We start from the raw sequence: 20,466 nt of genomic DNA on the forward strand, positions 1-20,466 counted from the left end.
GTTTTTCTTGCTGTGAAGACACCACGACCACAGCAACTCTTATAAAGAAAACATTTAATCGGGGTAGCTTGCTTACAGTTTCAGAGGTTCAATCCACTATCATCATGATGGGGAACATGGAGGCGTGCAGGCAGACAGTGCTGGAGCTGAGAGAGCTACATCTTGACCAGAAGACAGCAGAAAGTCGACAGACAGTCACTGGGGGATGCTTGAGCAAAAGAAACCTCAAAGCCTGCCCCCATGGTGACACACTTCCTTCAACAAGGCTACACCTCCTAACAGTACCATTCCCTTTGGGGGGCATTTTCTTTCAAACCACTACACCCATGCATATAAGCATTGGGGGGAGGGGCTGGAGAGATGGCTCAGCAGTTAAGAGCATTCTTCCAGATGATTTGGGTTCAATTCCTAGCACCCACATGGCAGCTCACAGATGTCTGTAACTCTCCTTCAAGGGGATCTGATTCCCCCATACAGACATATTTGCAGGCAAAACATCTGTTGTGTATAAAATAAATAATTAAAAAATAATTGGGTACAGGTTATGTCATTTAGTTCTGAAGGGATTGCCAGACCTTCCTAGGTGCATTCTGTTACGCCCTTCTTGCCCCCTGCCCCCACCTGTGTGTGTGTGTGTGTGTGTGTGTGTGTGTGTGTGTGTGTGTGTAAGAGGGGATACAGGGAGGGTCTGTGTAGTGGACCTGGTCCACTGTGTAGTGACCTGGAACTCAGTAAGACCCATCTGCCTCTACTTCTGGAGCAATGGGATTACAGGTGTGTGTCACCACACTGGCTCCTTGCCTGCTCTAACCATGAGCAGCAACGGACTCAATTCTTGCTTTTTGTTTGTCCTCCACGGTGTATCTTAGGGATTTTTCTGATCTAGTGTACACAGACTGTCCTCTGGATCCTTTATGGAGGAAAAAGCTATTGTCACCCCACCCACAGACATACCACTGTGGAGACAGTAGCCAAGGCTGGCCTCAAACTCATGCTCCTCCCCTCAGCCTTGTGAACACTGGGGTTACAGGTGTGTCGTCAGGCCTGGTCCAGCCCCTCTGATGGACTGTGGGTGTTTTTAAGTCTTACTGAGGTGGGCTTTGAAGGATGGACAGGAGGCTGTCAGGCAGGCGGGGAACACAGGTGCCAGGCTTGGTAGACACCGTAGAAATGCTCTTGTTGGGGTGTGAGCTTACAGGGTGGACTCAGCTTCCATTCCATTTCCTCCACAAGGCCATTTGCGGGTACAATGCAATACCAGAAGAATTGACCTCGGGGTTGGGGATTTAGCTCAGTGGTAGAGTGCTTGCCTAGCAAGCGCAAGGCCCTGGGTTCGGTCCTCAGCTCCGGGGGTGGGGGTGGGGGGGGGAGGTTGGGGGGAGAGAATTGACATCAGGTTTCAGCCCCAATGAGGCGGGCCGGCCAGCAATGGTGCTCCTGCAGCAGTCGAGACCAGAGCCTGGTGAACACTGAGGTCCAGGCCAGGTATTTGCTACCACTAAGAAGCATGCTCTTCCCCAAGGCCTGAGCCACCCTAAAGAACAGAGATGAACTCTGTCTTCCCTGGACTCTCCTGAGGCTGTCATCCAATCCAGCCAGGGCAGGCTGAGCTGCAGGGAGGCAGTAGGAAGATCGGAGTGTAGGAACAGGCCCCAAATAATGAAGAAAATCCCTCACAGGTACACAGAGGTGAACCTCATCTAAATAATCCTTGGCATGAATCCCACAGGTTCCTTTCCCCGGTGATTCTAGGGCCTGTCAAACTGGTAGACCTGGATCCTTGTCTATGTCGTCTCAGCTAGGTCCCAGCAGAGGTACCTGGAGGACACCAGCAGCCAAGCAGCAGGAAGGCAGCCTCAGACAGAGGCCAAGCCTGGCATGTCAAGCCAAACTGCTGCTCTAATCAGGGCTCTGTTAACTCCCACAGACAGGCTGGCTCTGGCAGATGTAGCCTCAAGTGCCCAGGCAGCAAGAGGCTCAGTCCCTCCCTAGAGTGGGAGGTTTTCTAGAAGCCAACAGTTACCTGCTGCCCGGACCCCAGCACCTCCAACCATGCTCCTGTCTTAGGCTTCTGCAGCTCTGTGGCTGGTGGGCAGGAGAGTGAGAGTGCAGGGCAGAGCTGCTGCCCACCATGTCTGAGCAGTCTCAAGCAGTGATGCTGAGGCCAGGCTTGGACAGTCAGGCTAACCCTAACTTACCTAACCCGCCCACCAAGCAGTCCTAAGGGAGAGCCTGCCTGGCTCAACATAGCAGAGAAACGTCCCAAAGCTGTACAGAGCAGCATGTGCAGGGAGCCTACTGAGTGCACCCTCCCGGTCCTGCCCAACTGCTGTCACCTGTCCCAAGGGCAACTAGGGAAGCACCAGCCAGGCTGATGAGGGTACAGGGCACAAGGCCTGTCACTTGTAGGGGCGTGTAAACAGGAAGCTTCTGGCAGGCCCGTTCCCAGGTCACCTGTCCGCATCAGGCTCTGGCCAGCACCAAACACATACTCTGCTTTGGCTGCAGGTCTGGTGCCAGAGCAGCCTCAGCCAGGCCAAGCCTCCCTGTGACCAGCTGTGCTCTGGACCTGGACAAGTGGAGCTACAGGTGCCCACCAACTTGTGCCACCTACCTGGCTTGGGCAGCCCACTCCAGCAGCCTTTAGGACCCCGGTGTACACTGCTGTCCTGGAAGCCTCAGGCCTGCTGGTGCACAGAGATTCCACTGGCCCAGGCCCATGCTTCCCAGGAGTGGGAGCCCAAGGAGAGGAGGTGGCAGGCAGCACTTGGTAGAGCAGCTCCCAGGAGATATCACAGGTCCACTGGTAACCCTGGCTCATCGCCAACACTCCCGAACAAGTCCTCTCTCGGTGGCAGTTAACAAAGATGACGAGGCAGCTTGTAAAAAGTCGGTTTTATTTGTCACTTTTTCACTGTATCTCAGTTAAGCCATTTTGGTGTCCACAGTGACGGTCCTTTTGGAAGCCAGGTCATCCCCACTCACCCACTAATGGTGACCATCAACCACTGGCTACTAGGCCCAGCTGATGGCTACCGCAGCAGATGAGGCTGTGGGCTCCCCAGCACAGCCCAGAGCTGGGGACTCTGCACCCGCCTGCCAGAAGCTGTGGAGTCCCTGGGGTAGGTGGGAGGCCCTGCTACTCTGTGGCAGTGGCAGAGGAAGGGCAGTGGGAAGACCCTGTGGACTGGGAGGGCACCAGGCTCCTCTGCTCAGGACTGGGTCTAGACAAGGCCACATGTGATATGGTGTGAGTCCTGGGCCGTGGGCAAGGGATTGGCCCTGCTGCTGACCTGTGTAGGGGCAAGTGATTAATTGTCCCTGGATTGCCATGGGCTGGCAAGCAAAGCAGCAAGGGTCCCTAGGAGCCCTGGGTCGGGGAGGCATTTGCTACTTCCACTGAGGTGAGAAGGACCCGGGTGTAGCTGGCAGGCTGTGAGCACATGGCTGCACACCCCCCAGGGCTCTTGCCCCCTTGTGTGAACAATTTGGACCCTCCTGTGTCTTAAGGTAAGCTGACAATCTCTACTTGCTCTGACATCAAACCGCAGCCCTGCACCCTTGCTGCTAGGCAGTATCTGTCTTGAGAGGGGCCTCTCCTACAGGCCTGAGCTTCTAACCCTCAGATAACCACATTATCTGTTACCCCAGACACCTAACTCCAGACAGGATTTTGAGCCACTTCCCTAAGAAATCTCTAAACCCTGATGTGATTTTCCTACAGGTCCTGGACCAGTCTACATTTGGTCCTAACGACAATAAAAAAAAATTCTAAAAACTGGAACAGGAAGTTCCAGTAGGAAGACAGAGGTGGTTACCACAGGAGCTCCCTTTCTAGTGGGAACCAGGAAAGGGCAAGCATGAGACCCTTTACATGTGCCCAGCTACTGGCTAGGCTCCAGGTAAAGCCTGGAATGCCCGCCTTGCTGGCAATGGCAGGCAGGCAGATCCTGCTGTTCCTCACCCGTCTGCATGCTCAGCTGCACCACCCACAGCACACGCAGAGTAACAGGCGGGCCAGCTTCTGGGGCATGTATTCCTCCAGCAGCAGCTCTATCCTATGAAACCGCTTTACAGATTGATGGCATCTTACAGAGTCCTAAGCCAGATGTCCTCACCCTGAGAGCCAAGCTCGAAGTTCCCCATAAGCAGGTCCCCAGAAGACACATCTGTTTTCTGCGGCCCAGATGAGATGCAGACATCTCCTAGTTTGTGCTTCCTTCAACCAGGGCCACAGACTGCCTGGGGCAGTTGGGACCCTTGCAGCTGCCAGGCACTGAGAAGTGCAAGGGTTTAAATAAAAATTACATCGGATACTTGGGAACAATCGCTTACCACACCCTCTGGCCATCAGCTAACAATTCACTTCTATTGGTTTTTTGCCAATGCCAGAATAAAAAGCAAAATTTCAGATTGGAAATTTCCTAGCACTTTACACAGTGGAATGAAAAGATATGAAATTAAAAAAAATAATAAAAAAATTTGAAAGTCCCCATGCCACGGTAGCATGCTCCAGTGGTACGAGCACCCTTTCTGGGCAGTTCTGGAGCCCGTGCCCTCACCCGGTCCATGGGCACACGAGGCTCAGAAGAGAAGGGCTCCCATGCTGCCCACCTCGCTCTGCTCCTTGACAAAGATCTCGAAATATTGGTAGATGATGGTGACTGCCAGCAGGATCCCGGTTCCAGACCCAATAGCACCCAGGAAGTCAGCCAGGACTGAGAGGGCCCCAATGCATAGCCCGCCAAAGGCTGCAGCTGTGGGGATGTACCTGTGGACAGACAGACAGACAGTTCTGTGTTGCCTACTGAGCCAGAAAGCCTGATAGGCCCATTAAGCTGGCCACACAGGGCTTGGGGAGTGTGATCAGCACAAATCCAAACATGGATGCCACACTAGATTTTAAACAGACTGAAAACAAGAACATAAGACACTTCATCTTGCTTCTTCTGATACCCAAAAGCTGAAATGATCCACAGATGTGCCAGGAGGGGTGAGTCACAAACATCAAGAGTCTCTCTCTGCCTGGGGTTGCATGTTTCTCCCAGGAAGTCTGAGTCAGGGGCCTGAAGAGTCATGGACTGAAGTGAAAAGCCCTGCTACCACTGGTTCAAAACCTGACAGGAAACGTGCAATTCTGGCATTCCTGTGGTGGTCTCCTTCAGTGAGGTCAGCAAGCTTCGTTCTACGAAGCATCTGGCTGCTCTGAGTGACTGTAGAAGAGCCAACCATGGTGACAGACTGGAAAGCATCAGGCACTTTCGCCTACCAAGAGGCAGCTTCAGAATCCTGATGAGGAGACGTCTGCGTAGGGGCACCTGCTGCTCGGGGAGCCCCAGTCTCTCATCTCCTTCCCCTCTCTGCAAGGTGACTGCTACATTCTCTATCGCCTGTGGCTGAGCCTGGCGGTCTCTGGCCTCTGGTTTGCTCTTGTTCTGAACACTAGCCACCCCTCCAGGCCAGCTCTTGCTCTGCCTTGCTCTAATCTGTGCCAGGACCCACCTACTCCGAGGATGTTTTCAGCTTGCTCTGGGCATACTCAGGCCCAGCCAGCCTAAGCCAGCACTAACCAGTCGTCACCACCCCATACCATTTCAACTCCCTGGCTTGTGTGCTTCCTTCTCCCCGCTTGGGCTGTCTTTGCTGGTCGGGTTCTACAGGGCTATTCTGGTACCACTAAGGTCCAGGCTAGTGATCACACTTACCGGTTGAGCTCATGTACCATGGAGGTCTCTCTGTGGCCCCTCATCACCATCTGCTGCTCCTTCAGCTGCTTTGCAACCTTCATGACCCAAATATAAGCACATGAGCCAGATGCTAGGGGAGAGGGGGTGCTTCACAGTGGAACTAAGCAATTACAGACCCCTCCCCCAGCCCCCATCCCTAACAGTCTTCACGGAGGACTTTAACCTGCAGCAATGCACTCACTCACACAGTAGTCTATCTCTCTAGTTTGGCCTCAGGTTCTCAGAGCCAACTCTGTCAATCTCCATCTGTTGCCCTCAGGGTTTCCATACAGCCCACCAAAGGGGATGGTCCATCAGCAGGACGGACCACTTACACCACAAACTTACATAAACTTATAAAGTGGTAACAAGTGAGGCTACCCGGATGCCAGCAGCCATCTCATCTCCCTAGTAGGAACATCGACTTAGACTTACGTCTTTGGCAGAAGAACCCGAAACTTCAATCCATGTTTTAGAAAAGAACGCACAGGATCCCAGCATGAATACAATGTACACAACAGCATGGACAGGGTCCTCCAGCACTGAGCCAAATGATTCCGGAGGAGACAGGTAGTAACATAGGCCACCAACTGGATAAGCACGGGCTGGGCCCCCAGATGATGTGTCCTAGAGCAAGACACAGAAGTCTGTTGTGGGATATTTGTGTGAAGGTGTGCTGCTGAGATTGGTGTAATAAAAAGCTCAATGGCCAACAGCTGGGCAGGAGGTATAGGACTTCCAGGCACACAGAGAGGAGGAGGACTCTAGGCACTCGAGAAAGACACAGGAAGACACAGAGAAGGATGGGTGGGCAATATGGACAGAATGTAGTTTAATAAAAATGGGTTAATTTAAGTTATAAGAGCTAGTTAATAACAAGCTTAAGCTAAGGCTGAGCATTCATAATTAGTAAGTCTCTGTGTCATTATTTGTGAGCTGGTGGCCCAAAGGTAAGTCCAACTACAGAAGTCTCTGGATGCTGCTTCAACATGCCACAGAACAGCGCCAAGGAGCTCCAAGCATATGCCTTATGGTGTCATAAGCATGCCCACAGGCAATCTCACTGAACTGCATTTGTAAGAGGCAATTCAGAAATTTCATCTTTGGGTGAAATACTTGGTCCTGAGATTAGACAGCCTGCCACAAAACACCACAACTAGCTGCATCAGTACAATCCTCCCTCACCGCGACACTCACCGACCAAGTGCCCAGCAGGCTAACTAGCAGGTTGCCGCTGAAGCGTGCTGACAGCATCTGGGAGATGACATACAGGTTGGACACCAGAGCGGACTGCAGGATGATGGGGATGTTCGAGGTGTAGAAGAGCTTGATGGGATAGGTGTTGTACTGGCCTCGGTAACGCGCCGACTTGATTGGAAGGTCCACCCGGAAGCCCTACAAGGCAAACACAACATGCCCCTTCACTGTCCTATTCTGCCTACAGTCCCCAGTGTGGCTAGGGAAGTCAGGCTGGCCACAAGAGAGGTGGCCCTGGGTGTCAGTTCTGCCACTGGGCTCCCAGTTGTGATTGTGTCCGGGGGCACATGCCCTTTTCTTTTCTAAACAAAAAGGCGTACACGGACAGCTCCAGATCCTGTTAGTGCCCTGGACACCAGAGCATCTTTCTTCTTTACTGTTACAAAGCCAGTGCCCAGGACACTAGGATAGGACAGAAGACTCAAACTCCATACTGATTCAACTGCAGATACTCACCTTGCCCTGGAAGACTGACTTGTTAGTAAGCAGGCAGCTAGCCGGACTCAGCAGGAGTCACTACTGAGTTACCTGGCCTCAGAACAGTCCTCATCACAAACATGTGTCTTTCAAGTGGTGTCCCTTCTTCTGATTTTAGTGTGTGTGTGTGTGTGTGTGTGGGTGTGTGTGTGTGTGTGTGTGTGCACGTGGGGATGCATGCATGCCATACTGTGTAGACGGAGACCAAAGGACAGCATAGAAGAGTTGGTTCTCACCATGTGGGTCCTGGGAATTGAACTCAGGTCACTAAGCTTGGCAAAAATCACCTGTATATACTGAGCCATCTCACCAGCCTTGTTTGTTTTGAAACAGGATGGCACTATATATACTAGGCTGACCCTGAACTCTTAGTCTTACATCCCACCCACCTAAATGAGCTACCACACCTGGTTAGGTTATAACATAAGAAAAACTATATACAGAAGGACAATAACTATATACAATATATACAAGTAATAAATACCTAAACAATGTCTAGTCCATTTGTATTTGACAAATTCAGAGAAAATAATTCCATTATCTATCCTATTTTGGTAAGTCCAAAATGTATCTAATTCACTTTCTATCCTAATTAATCTTCAACTATAACTAACTAATCTTCAACTCCCTCAGAGATCCAAGAAGGAAATAATATTACCTAACAAAAATAAAAATAGGAAGTGCATACAAGCAACTTCCAAAAAAATGTGAGTTGACAGAAACAGCCAGATGTCTGGACAGTCACCTGAGGTTTCTCCACAGTGTTGGGGCATCATCTTCAGCCTATAGGTTTAGCGTATCTGACAGACTCATTTGTGAAGTAGGATGCACACAGGGTCAACAGTTCAACCCCACATTGGGCGAGAGCAGTCCATGCACCAGAAACACTTGAATTCCACTAGTGTCATGTCATGATTCAGGATTTTAAATTCTGGAAATTGTTGATTTTTTTTTTTTTTTTTAATTCAGCTGTCCATTCTTCTTGGCTGTGTATATGTGGCTAACGTCTGTACCTTCTTTTAGTGAATATCAAAATATTGCAAAGAATGTTGGGCATGGTGGCATAAGCCTCTAATCCCAACACCTTGGAGGTTAAGGACAACCTGATCTACATACCTGTCTCGAACAAACAAACCCCCAAATGCAAAAAGCTCCCATTAAGTATGAGGGTCAGTACAATTAAAAGAAGACAGCTAGCAGTTCAGGAAACTACTTGGAAACAAGGCAGAGAGCCACAATCATAAACCTAAGGCCTAGGAAGCAGAAGGACATGTGGATGCTGAGCCTGACTCTGTACAAGGCAGACCGACTTAGCTGCCTTTGGACATACCTGGAAATAGATGACAACAGCGAAGACAAAGATGGTGGCGATCAGGTTCATGAGGTTGGGGAGATTCTGGCGGTAGAACGCCTCTCGAAGGGCTCGGACCTTGTCTGTGCGGGTGGCCAGCAGGTGGAAGAGTGCGATGATGGCGCCTTCGAACTCCATCCCTGTGGGCAGAGGGGAACACAGCCGTGGTGGAGGGTGAGGAGCGGCTCACTCTGCCTCTCAACCTCTTAACGACCAACACTGAGAGGAAAGGTGAAGGAGTTCAGAGAAACAGACTACAGCACTGGGCTGTTCTCTTCTGGGAAGAGCTGGCTGCTCTCATTTCTTAGGTCAGCGGATGTGTGGAAGGACAGCCACCAATTTAAACGTGTCTGTGACACACGTTGCCTGGAAAAGGCCAAGTCCTGTTCTAGAAGCTGGGCAGTAAGAGAATTCATCCAGTCTCTGAAGAGGGCTCCCCACAGTGGGAGAGTGGGGAAAGCACCAATAATCCTACAAGGAGGAACATCGTGGATGTGTGGCCTGAGACCTGTCTCCACCCTTCCACAGGTCATGCCCAATAGCAGGCCTGGCACAGACGGGCTTCTGAAAGGTGGAGGGAGCGAAGAGGGTCCCAAATATCCATAGGGCAAGGGGAGACTGGAGCAAGCCCAATGCTGTGGAACAATCGTTGTACATTGTCAATATGTACAATAACTCTCATTGGTTAATAAAGAACAGATTGGCCGATAGATAGGCAAGATAAGGTTAGGTAGGAGAAGCTGACTAAGAGAATGCTGGGAAGAAGGAGGGCGGAGTTAGAGAGACACGAAGAGTCTCAAGCCAGATGCAGAAGATGCAACATGGAAAGTTCATAGATGAGGTAAATGAGCCTTGGGGCAGCCCATAAATCACAGAAATGGGTTAAGTTTTAAGAGCTGGTTGGAGACAAGCCTAAGCTATTGGCCAAGCATTTTTAATTAATAATAAGTCCCTGAGTGGTTATTTGGAACTGGCTGGTGGGACAGAAAAGTCTGCCTACACCCTCCTACCTTTCAGCTGTGGCCTATCTCCTGTTCAGTATTCAGGGATATGGGAACTGCAGCCAGGACAAGCCTCTTATCTAACGGGTGGTCCAGGTAGGCCAGGGGAAGAAGGAAGTGCTTGTGCTCATCCCCAGTGGCCTTTCTAAGCTCCCCACCAAGCAATGTTTTTGCCCTGTTCCTGCCTCTTGGGGACAACCTCACCTCAGGCTCCAGCACTGTTGGTTGCTTCTCTCATGTCTTTCAAGACTTTGCTCAACTGAGATGCCCAGATCAGCTCTGTAATACCTTTCCCAGTGGCCCTTTCTGCCTTATTTTTGTCATGGTGACCCACAGCAGTGCCAGCAATGCCAGGATTAGGTCCCAGATCTTGTAATTTTTACAATTATTGTCATATCTGCCAAATTTCTGGGAATAAGTCCATCTCCACACACTTAGCACCACCTCAGTGGCATACCATGCATGCTATCCACACTAGTCCCTAGTCCTAGATTTTTGCACTGCCCAGGGAAGCAGCATGGTGAGCTAGCCAGGTTATAGCAGTCCTTCTGGCTACAAGTCACCCGTGCCCACTGTATACTTCTGGTCCTTGTACCTTACTGATGTTATCATCCTTGGCTCCCTGGTGCAGCTCATCCCACACTGGCAGCCAGGAAATCATATCACCCTTTCTTTCAGACTATATTTCCACCAGGCCTGGCCATGGAGACACCCCCAGTGACCTCTCAGTTTTCCACCTTAGCCCCATCTCCCACATCTTCTTCCCTAACAACCAATCCATGCTACCACATCTTGTCTGCTCCAGGCTGCCATGGCACTTCCCCAGCAGTGTGTTCTGCAGTGTGAGTGCATCAAATCTGCCATACTCCATCTAGCTCTGCTGGTTCCTGAGCCTGGACTGACCCTCCCACCTTGCTCCCTTCTCTGCCATCATTTCTAATGTAGGCGTCCCTGATCATGTGGTCTTTCTAAGTAGTGGACTCCAACTGCATCTTCACCTGCTGCCTCCCCACAGCCAAGTCTGACAAGCCCCGCCCACCTTCCACTGCCCCAGTCTCTCCCAATGAGCCTTTGATTTCATTAGAGGACAGCTTTTGTTCATTAGATGTACAGGATTATATAGCCTCTGGAGGCAGAAACTGCCTCTGCATTCAATTTTATGAAAACATGCACAAATATTTTTCATAAGACTCTTCTAAATAAATAACACATTTAGCGACAAAAGTCTCTTTCCCTAGTAAGTCTTATTCTAAGGCTTCCTTTGTTTTTACATATTTTGACTAGAAACATTCCCATTCCCAGGGCACTCTTAATGGATATGCCATAGCATACTAATATTTGATCTGTACCTACAACGAGCCAGGCATTATGTGGTCTCATGTTTCCTTTTTCTGTGGTGCCAGGTATCAAACTGTGCACAAACCTCTACCACTGAGCTATATTCTCAGCTCTTAGTTTTGGGAGAGCATGGCCTCACTACATAGTACAGGCTGACCTCAAATTCAAGATCCTCCTGCCTCAGCCTCTGGAGGGTTGGAATTAGATATGTGTCATGACCCCCTCACTACATGATGACCCAGATCAGCAGTAGGGGAATGTGCTTACACCACCTACAGACCATTAATAGACCAGCCAGGATCTGAGCTCAAGGGCAAGTGTGATCAAATGCTTCTGTTTAATAGTTCAGTTGTTTTTTCTTTCTTCCCCAAAATGATCCAGAGTAAACTTCCAAAATACATAAAGGTGAGGATGTGCACAATTTCAATGTCAATGAAGTGGACACGATTTGGTGTCTACCCAAGACAGAGGTTAAAACACAAAGCACTTACTACGTAATACAGTTCTTACTGAGCTGAGAAGTGAGGCCAGACCCCACTCACATCTAGTATGCCAATCATGATGAGGCCTATGAAAATCTATGCTGGATATTGCCCTGAGTATAAGCCCACCTGTATTTAAAAACTTAGTGGATGCACAGAAAAACCAGGAGCTTGTGCCTACCACAGACAGCATCTCTGCTAAACTCCAGCATGAGCTCCCGGTCCTTACCTCGGCCCGTGTTGACAGTGGTGGGGCTGAAAGCCTTCCACACAATGGTCTCACAGATATTGGTAGCAATGAAGAGGGAGATACCAGAACCCAAGCCGTATCCTTTCTGCAGGAGTTCATCCAAAAGTAGGACAATTAAGCCAGCAACAAAGAGCTGTAAAAGAAAGAAGAAAAGATTAAAGAAACCCAAATAGATGTTACTGCTCCCAATGGACGTGGCTCTCTTCTTCAATAATTGGGTTCTTGAGTATAAAAACAGAAAGCTGAGTGAGTGTGAGTCCTCAGCCTTCCTCTGGTGGATTAAGAAGGGCAAACCCACAACCTTCAGCTTCTGTGAGGCACAGTTGAGATTTGGTATTTTGGATATTGGGGAGGGGAGCAGCATAACAATTACCTGAATGGTGATCAGCAGGCAGATTCCAGCACCCATCTCCGAAGGGTCCCCGTACATGCCCGTCATCACATACACAATGGACTGACCGATAGTAATGATCATGCCAAACACTGGAAATCAAGAGAACTGTGTTCTCAAAGCAGGACAGTACACAGCATAGGCAGTGGCTAATAAACACCTGAAGGCCCGACACTGAGAAGAAAAAGCACTGTGCTGACACTGCCTCCAAGGAGCTGGAGGAGGACTCTCAATAGTCAAAGCGTGTGGTAACACAGGTAACATGGTAACATCACTTGCTTAGTGATGGGGTAAGGGTGGAAGCAGGGCAAATAAGGTCCCAAGCAAAACCAGAGAAGAAATGCAGGGCTGGCACCGATGCAGCAGCCAGCTGCACTGCAGGTCACTGAGGTCCAGAGCACAGAGACCTCGGGATAAAACCAATCCTTCTGATCTTAGTTTATATTGCAAACGGCTTCTGGTCCCATTTCCTCTGACAGAGCTCCTCTGCAGACTGTTTCTTGGATCTCATTATATTTTGTTCCTAGGCACAGTGGAATTGACACACCGTACTAGTTTTCCAGTATTATTTCTAAATAAGAGTGAAGACTTAAATTTCAGTTTAAATTTTCAGGAGTCTGCCTAGTACAGTCCACATTTGAAATTTTAAAAAGCTGTACAGAGCCAACTGGTGGTGGCGCATGCCTTCAATCCCAGCACTTGGGAGGCAGAGCCAGGTGGATCTCTGTGAGTTCGAGGCCAGCCTGGGCTAAAGAGTGAGTTCCAGGAAAGGCGCAAAGTTACACAAAGAAATCTTGTCTCGCAAAACCAAAACCAAAACAAAACAAAAAACAAAAAACACCAAACTGTTCAGGGGCTGCCAAGATGTCTATGCTGATAAAACACTTGTCATGAAAGCCTGATGACCTGAGTTCCACCCTCAGAATCCACATAAAAGAGAAAAGAGAGAGAGAACCAACTCCACAAAGCTATCCTGACTCCTCTCCACACAGACCCATGTCACACACATGCACACAAACACAATAAAAAAAATAAGACCAAACAAACAAACAAACAGGGCCAGCAAAATGGCTCAGCAGCACCCACTGCCAAGCTGAATGATTTGAATATGATACCTGGAACCCACAGGAAGGAAGGAGAGAATCATACCTGCAAGTTGTTCTCTGACCTAAGCACACCCACTGAGGCACACGCACATGAATAAAAAAATGTAAAAAACTAAAACAACAACAAAAATAGCTCAGTAACCCGGCATTATTTAAAAGAATTTTTTTTTTCAGTATCAGCAATCAAACCCAGGGATTTGGGCATGCTACAAGCGCTCTACCACTGAGCTACACACCTAGCCCAATACTCCTAAATTCTTTTTGTTTGTTTGTTTTTTGTTTTTTTTTTCTGAGACAGGGTTTCTCTGTGTTGTTTTAGTGCCTGTCCTGGATCTCGCTCTGTAGACCAGGATGGCCTCGAACTCACAGAGATCCACCTGGCTCTGAGTGCTGGGATTAAAGGCGTGCGCCACCACCGCCTGGCCACTCCTAATTTTTTCTTTTAAATTTCTATTTATTTATTTATAAATATTTTTATCTTATAATTAATTTAAATTTACATATCAGCCACGGATTCCCCTGTCCTCCCTCCTCCCAACCCTAGCCTTCCCCCCCAATTCCCACCTCCTCCAAGGCAAGGTCTCCCCTGGGGAGTCAGCCCAGCCTGGTAGATTCAGTTGATGCAGGTCCAGTCCCCTTCTCCCTGCACCAAGGCTGGGCAAAGTGTCTCTGCATAGGCTCTAGGCTCCAAAAAGCCAGCTCATGCACCAAGGACAGGTCCCGGTCCCACTGCCTGGGGGCCTCCCAAACAGTTCAAGCTAATCAATTGTCTCACTTATCCAGAGGGCCTGGTCCAGTTCCATGGGGGCTCCTCAGCTATTGGTTCACAGTTCACGTGTTTCCACTAGTTTGGCTATTTGTCCCTGTGCTTTTTCCAATCATGGTCTCAATATCTCTTGCTCATATAATCCCTCCTCTCTCGGCGGTTGGACTCCTGGAGCTCCACCTGGGGTTTGGCCGTGGATCTCTGCATCTGCTTCTACCAGTCACTGGATGAGAATTCTTTCAGGACAGTTAGGGTGTTCGGCCATCTGATCACCAGAGTAGGTCAGCTCAGGCACTCTCTTGACCATTGCCAGTAGTCTACAGTGGAGTAATCTTTGTGGATTTCTGGGGACTTCTCTAGCACTCTGCTTCTTCCTATTCCCATGGGGTCTTCATTTATCATGGTGTCTCTTTCCTTGTTCTCCCACTTTGTTCCTGATCCAGCTGGGACCTCCCGCTCCCCTAAGCTCGCTTTCCCCTGACCCTTGCCCTCCATTACCACCCCATCCCCACCCCCAGTTTGCTCATGTAGATCTAATTCATTTATCTGCCGCTGGGCGATCCCTGTGTCTTTCTTAGGGTCCTCTTTACTAGGTAGCCTCCCTGGAGTTGTGAGTTGCAGTCTGGTTATCCTTTGCTTTACATCTAGTATCCACTTATGAGTGAGTACATACCATATTTGTCTTTCTGAGTCTGGGTTACCTCACTCAGGATGATATTTTCTAGTTCCATCCACACTCGCACACTATTGGTGGGAATGCAAACTTGTACAGCCACTTTGGAAATCAATATGGTGCTTTCTTAGAAAATTGGGAATCAACCTCCCTCAAGACCCAGCTATACCACTCTTGGGCATATAGCCAAGGAATGCTCAATCATACCACAAGGACACATGCTCAACTATGTTCATAGCAGCATTATTTGTAATAGTCAGTACCTGGAAACAACCTAGATGTCCATCAACTGAAGAATAGATAAATAAAATGTGGCACATATACACAATGGAGTACTACTCAGCAGAGAAAAACAATGACTTCATGAGGTCTGCAGTCATTCCTAAATTCTTAAGGCAGAAAAATGTTTGAAAACTTTTCCAGAATAACCTATTCCAGTTCAGAGGTGGGTAGCATCACCACCACTGATGCTGGTGGCTAGCTATAGTCACCAGTAACACTCATCACTTGCTATATGGCAAACACCACTACCTCCTTTTGCAGAAGGAAAACAGCCTTCAGAATGACCACCTCACTTTCTTCACTTCACAAGCTGGTAAGGAGCAAAGGACATATAGGAGTGCTCTCTTGTCCCTTAAATCCCTTCACACACACAAGAAAAACAACCACCAATAACAAAGCAGCAGGCACAACAGCCCCTGAGCTATGTTCAAGGAGGCACTGATGTATGAGTGCAAACTGTGCACAATAAAGGAAGGGATGAGCCCTGCCTCTCCCTGGTGTGTGCGTCATGGAGTGCACGCAGAGGGGCAGCCAAGCAGTTCAGGGCACAGAGCACAACTGCTTTAATCCAAGAAGCTTTACAGCAAATTCCCATTCTCAACTATGGACATCAGAACATTATGTACGATCTTTCTTACACTTTTGGGCTCCATTGAAGAGAGCTCGGTCTTTTGGGGTGTCCCCAACTTCAATGATCTTGGCACCAGCTAAGAGCTGCATGATAAGGCCAGAGGTGACAATAGGAGAGATGCCCAGCTCCATCAAGGTACCTTGGGGAAAGGAGGCAAGACACAGCCAACATCAGCTCAGGAGAACAAACATAGTTAACTACAATGAGCAACACTGGGGGTACTCCTATACAAACTCAAAAGCATTCAGTTTGCTAGCAGCATTCAACTTACAGAACCACCCCCAAATACCAATGATCAGAGCACAGCTTAATGCATTCTATCCCGCCAGACAGCATCTTATTCTGTTCAGGAAGTCACATGTTATCCAGACTGCTGCATTTTAATTCAGCAACAGATTGACCCTAGCCTCATGAAGATAAGAGAGGCTGGTCTCCCCATCAGCTAGTAAGAAAGGATAAGATTCAAAGCATTCCCAGAGTCTGGAAAGGGGCTGCTACAACTGTATATGGCTGTGAATAAATTCCCACCTTCCATTATACTAAAACCAGTCAGACTTCTGATTTCCAATTTAATGTGCACTATATTTTTTAAATGAGTTAATCAAATGCAGTATCAACATAGATATTCAAAATCCTCACTGTGCACATGTGTATTTGGTCAGGGCTTACAAAACCATTTTTTTTTGACGCCCTGTAACATATAGATATGAAAAAGATTCAGCTAAGAAACAAATTACACCTTCTAAAGAATGTTATCACTCTAGGTATTTAAAAGTATTCTAGTTTTCCATGTTTTAAACAATTTTCTACAATGCAGCCTTATCTTGTTATTACAGGTTCTATATTGCATTCAGACCCAACAGGATGCATTTATCAGCAAATGCTGCATTACTTTTCCACACCAACATCCTCTATTTTCCAAGCTATGCACCTTCATGAACTTTCTGAGCTCCATATAAAGCCAAGCCTGTAACTGAAGTAAACCAGGCTCTTTACACCCACTGTGCAGGGAAAGGCAGGGTGAGCCGAGTCCTACCTCTGTTAGAGGCTAGAATCACTCGCATCCAATAGAAAGGGTCGGCGGAGTCTGAAGACATGATGCCAAACAGGGGAATCTGGAAATAGGCAGAGGGTAGGTATCACACACGTGCTCCCAGCCTATGCACCCCTATCAACACCAAAGCAGACCTTACCTGGCAGCATACTAAGAAGATGAAGAGGGTAATAGCTGTCCACAACACTTTCTCCTTAAACTGAATCTGGAAAGGAATAAATGAAAGCAATACGTTATTTCATAGGCAAATAAATACAGATGGATTCAAATAAGATCTCATGCCCCATTTATCAGAGGCTGGTCAAATGTATACCAAACACACCATAACATTAAGTAGTGTATGTCATGTGCTGTTTCTGTCTAAGATGTGATGCAAAAACCCTTGTGGATCTTCACCTCAGATAATCCTCCCATTGCACAGTTAGTTCATCTTTATGTGACAATGAGCAAAGTGACCAGGGAAGTTTAATCTGTCCCAAATCCTACAGCTCAAGTGACTCTGAGCCCAAAGGTATGTTCTTCCCCATTCACGGTAACAGCTGAGACTCAAGATGGATGAACACTGCAGCCAAAGTGACTTGCAAAACAGACAAGCTTCACGGCCCAGCCACCACTTCCCTATAGTGCACCACTAACCATCTTCTGATTCTGGACTCAATTAGTTTAAAAAATTTGGGGCCGATCAGTAAGTGAATCAAGAGGAAAGCCTGTAATTAACACCGGGGAGGACAGGAAGAGTTGCTATGTAACCTGTTCACTAAAACTCAGCAACACCAGTTTATCTTCACCTCTTCCTGGGTGCGTTAATGTGATGGTTAACCTTGATTGTCAACGTCATAGGATTCAGAACCATGGAAACAAACGTCTGGATATGAGTATGGAGGAGTTTCTGGACTGAGTTAATTGGAGTGGGAAAATCCACCTTAAATGTGGGTAGCACCAATGCGCTGGAGTCCAGGACTGAAGAAAAAGGAGAAAGTGACTGAACACCAGCATTCACCTGTCCCTGACTGGGGATATAATGTGACCTTAAGTTCTTGCTGTCATACCTTCCTTGCAGTGATGAACTGTACCTTGGACAGTAAGCCCAAACACAATCAATCCTTCCTTTGTTACAGTGCTTTGGTCAGAAATGCTGGCACAACAATCAGAAAGGTAACAAATTAAGTATGTTAAACAGTCAACACAAATCACTTTACTACTAGCCTGATTAGAAAGAAACCTCTAGGTTCCTCCTGTTCAAGAGACCACTATCACTAGATAGAGAGCTCTTTAGGGTCTTCACCAGGAGTGCTGACCCCACTACCAGACTGGCTTTACTACACAGGTTTAACAGACAGCTAAAGCCTAATGATATTAAGTGAATGAAACGCCAAGAAAAGCCCCAACAAGCACTGACGTGGGGCGCTGACTGGTCCTTTGCATGCAGTCACTCCCAGAAAGACACATATTGGACCCAAGCATGGGTGGGGCAAATTCAAAGCTCAAACGCTGCAGAGGCAGCTGAGGGGCTCACATTCCTCCTCTGTCTCTCAAGATCATTTGCCTTTCTACCTGTCATCCTACCACACCAAGACTGCAGCACCTAATGAGGGGGAAGCAACACCATTTCACAGGAACCGGAAAGACAAGCTTGTAATGAATGTGCACAACTACTAGATATTGTGGTGATGGACAGCAGACACAGGGCCTCACGTCCATCACTAGCCACTTTCCCAGCCCATGTAATGGATCTGTTAGAAAAAAGGAAAGTATTTTTCAGGACTGTTTTAAATGAGTAAGCCTCCTCTCCTGGTCATTTAGGAGCAAACCATCAAAAGCTTTTCATCTGAGTCTTGAATCTTCTTCTGCTTCTGAAATAGCCCCAAACCCATCCTCATCCAGTGCCACGATTCTCCTTCTACTGCAAGAGCCCCCAAGCCACACTCCAGGCCTCTCCCTTACTGCCAAGGTCATTTCTAATCTGCCCAGCCATCTTACTCATCTTCCCTGTGTTTCTTTTAGCCTTTGCTTTTAAAATCGGTAAGAGCTGCATCTAAGAACCTACTATCCAAGCACACTAATGCTGTTGTCTTCACTGTGTAAGCAAACCATACACTCCTTTTGCCAGGATCCTTCCCAAACCCTCAAGGCAACTTCTAGTCCTCTTTCAAAAGCCCTCATCAGACTTACTCCCTCCCTGGGCCACAGTTGCACCTTATACATATTTCCCATTTCCCTTGTTCCGCCAGGCCAAGGTCATAAGGCTCCAGAAGAAAGAAGGTAAAGGATGGGGCTCGGGCTTCTCGGCCCTAGATCAGATTCTCTGCACTGAGGTGGGGCATGGGAAACTTTGCACATCAACCTGCCAAACATAGCTAGGGTTCTACAGGCATTTGTATGAAACTATCCTCAGTAAAAAACTGCAAGTAGACACTAAGTAGCCATGTGAATGCCAACTGTAGATGCCATATGTGAATGTATGACACAGTCTGAAAAAACAGGGACACAAAGTAGCTTTACTGTTTTCTGTAACCAATAGGTCTAGACTATTCCTCATTGGGCAATCTCACATTAGGAGTATTTATTCTTGGGCTGAAGCTGACAGCCATAGAACTTCTGATTAAGATTCACACCGTGCTATACTTCTATCTTTCTTCGTTTTAATGCACCTGCTGTCAATGGCAGTAGACTTCGTTATCCTCAATGCTGAGGCAGCATACATAAAGAAATACAAACACGTTCATATCGAACATGACTGGCTTTTTCCTTTGGAAACTTGATACTCAAGTCACCTCCTAGACGAAACCAACACCCCATGAGCTGCTCCTGCTGGAGGTGAAGAAGGGAGGGTAACTCAATCTGGGATCCTGAGGTCTTATTCAATCACTGCTCAGACCTAGTTTTGGATCAGGCAAACTCGAGGCTTTGTTACCATCTACTCAAGACGCTCCAAATGAAACAAGATGGTTTCATGAGAATTCCCACACAACCAAGTCACCTATCGACAGCTCCCGTGAGTCTCCCAGCACACACAGCTACACTCCAGAGGGGTAGTTTCCATTCGGTGTGCTGAGGCCATCTTTAATTGTACTGTAAACTTCCAGCGCCCAGTTTCTCGAGGCTTCTTTGACCACCATCTGGGGAACTTACCTTCCTCTCTGGCTTCTGAATTTCCGGCAGGATGACACAGAATGGCTTGATGACTTCCAGAAATTTGACTTTGATGGAAGAAACAGAAAGAGAAAGTTAGGTATAGAGTAACCTGCGGGCACCTGGGGAGTCCGGCACGAGTGGGAGCCGGGAGTGGGGGCGCGGAGACCTAGAGGGTTCGGTCTAGGGGCGCGGGGACAAGGGGTATCGGGGCAGGCCGCGTTCCGCCGGGATCGGGCAGCACTGCCGGCGGGTGCCAAGCAAGAAAAGGGGACGCATCCGGGCTACGCCGGGGTGGCCCTAAGGGACTCACTCGCCATGGCGGCGGCTGATCCGACTCCACGCCCTGCTTCAGGTGCGCTCCACTTCGAGTGAGCCGATGCTGCTAGCTCCGGAGCGCCTTTCCTCAGCCGAGAGACACGTCAGTGATAGCCCGGCAGCGAGCGGCGCGGCGAGGCGGGGCCGGGGATGGGCCACCCGCCGCTTCCGCTTCCTGCCACGCGCGCTCACCGCGCATTCGGCGCCAAGACCACAACTCCCGGCATGCAG

General features: G+C 48.5%; 1 protein-coding gene across 1 annotated transcript; it reads right to left on the reverse strand.

The window, feature by feature from the left end:
* Positions 1–2,880: 2,880 nt before the first annotated feature.
* Sec61a1 (SEC61 translocon subunit alpha 1) lies at positions 2,881–20,400 on the reverse strand. The gene is made up of 12 exons (XM_052720455.1): positions 20,231–20,400; positions 19,918–19,985; positions 16,925–16,990; positions 16,768–16,846; positions 15,739–15,870; positions 12,256–12,365; positions 11,862–12,015; positions 8,791–8,951; positions 6,924–7,121; positions 6,162–6,353; positions 5,706–5,782; positions 2,881–4,771 (listed from the first exon to the last, which is right to left on the reverse strand). Exons 1-12 carry the CDS (start codon positions 20,235–20,237, stop codon positions 4,585–4,587), a joined length of 1,431 nt encoding a protein of 476 aa, XP_052576415.1. The 5' UTR covers positions 20,238–20,400; the 3' UTR covers positions 2,881–4,584.
* Positions 20,401–20,466: the final 66 nt, after the last annotated feature.

The sequence above is a fragment of the Peromyscus californicus genome, unplaced genomic scaffold (assembly GCF_007827085.1).
Source record: "Peromyscus californicus insignis strain IS unplaced genomic scaffold, ASM782708v3 Scaffold_6__1_contigs__length_162567912, whole genome shotgun sequence".
Lineage (NCBI taxonomy): Eukaryota > Metazoa > Chordata > Mammalia > Rodentia > Cricetidae > Peromyscus > Peromyscus californicus.

Excerpts from the sequence above, each read along its gene's own strand:
- Sec61a1 (XM_052720455.1), bottom strand. Across the intron at positions 16,991-19,917 it reads TTCAGAAGCCAGAGAGGAAG|ATTCAGTTTAAGGAGAAAGT; the intron begins GTAAGTTCCCCA and ends ATTCCTTTCCAG. Across the intron at positions 8,952-11,861 it reads CACTGTCAACACGGGCCGAG|GGATGGAGTTCGAAGGCGCC; the intron begins GTAAGGACCGGG and ends CTCTGCCCACAG.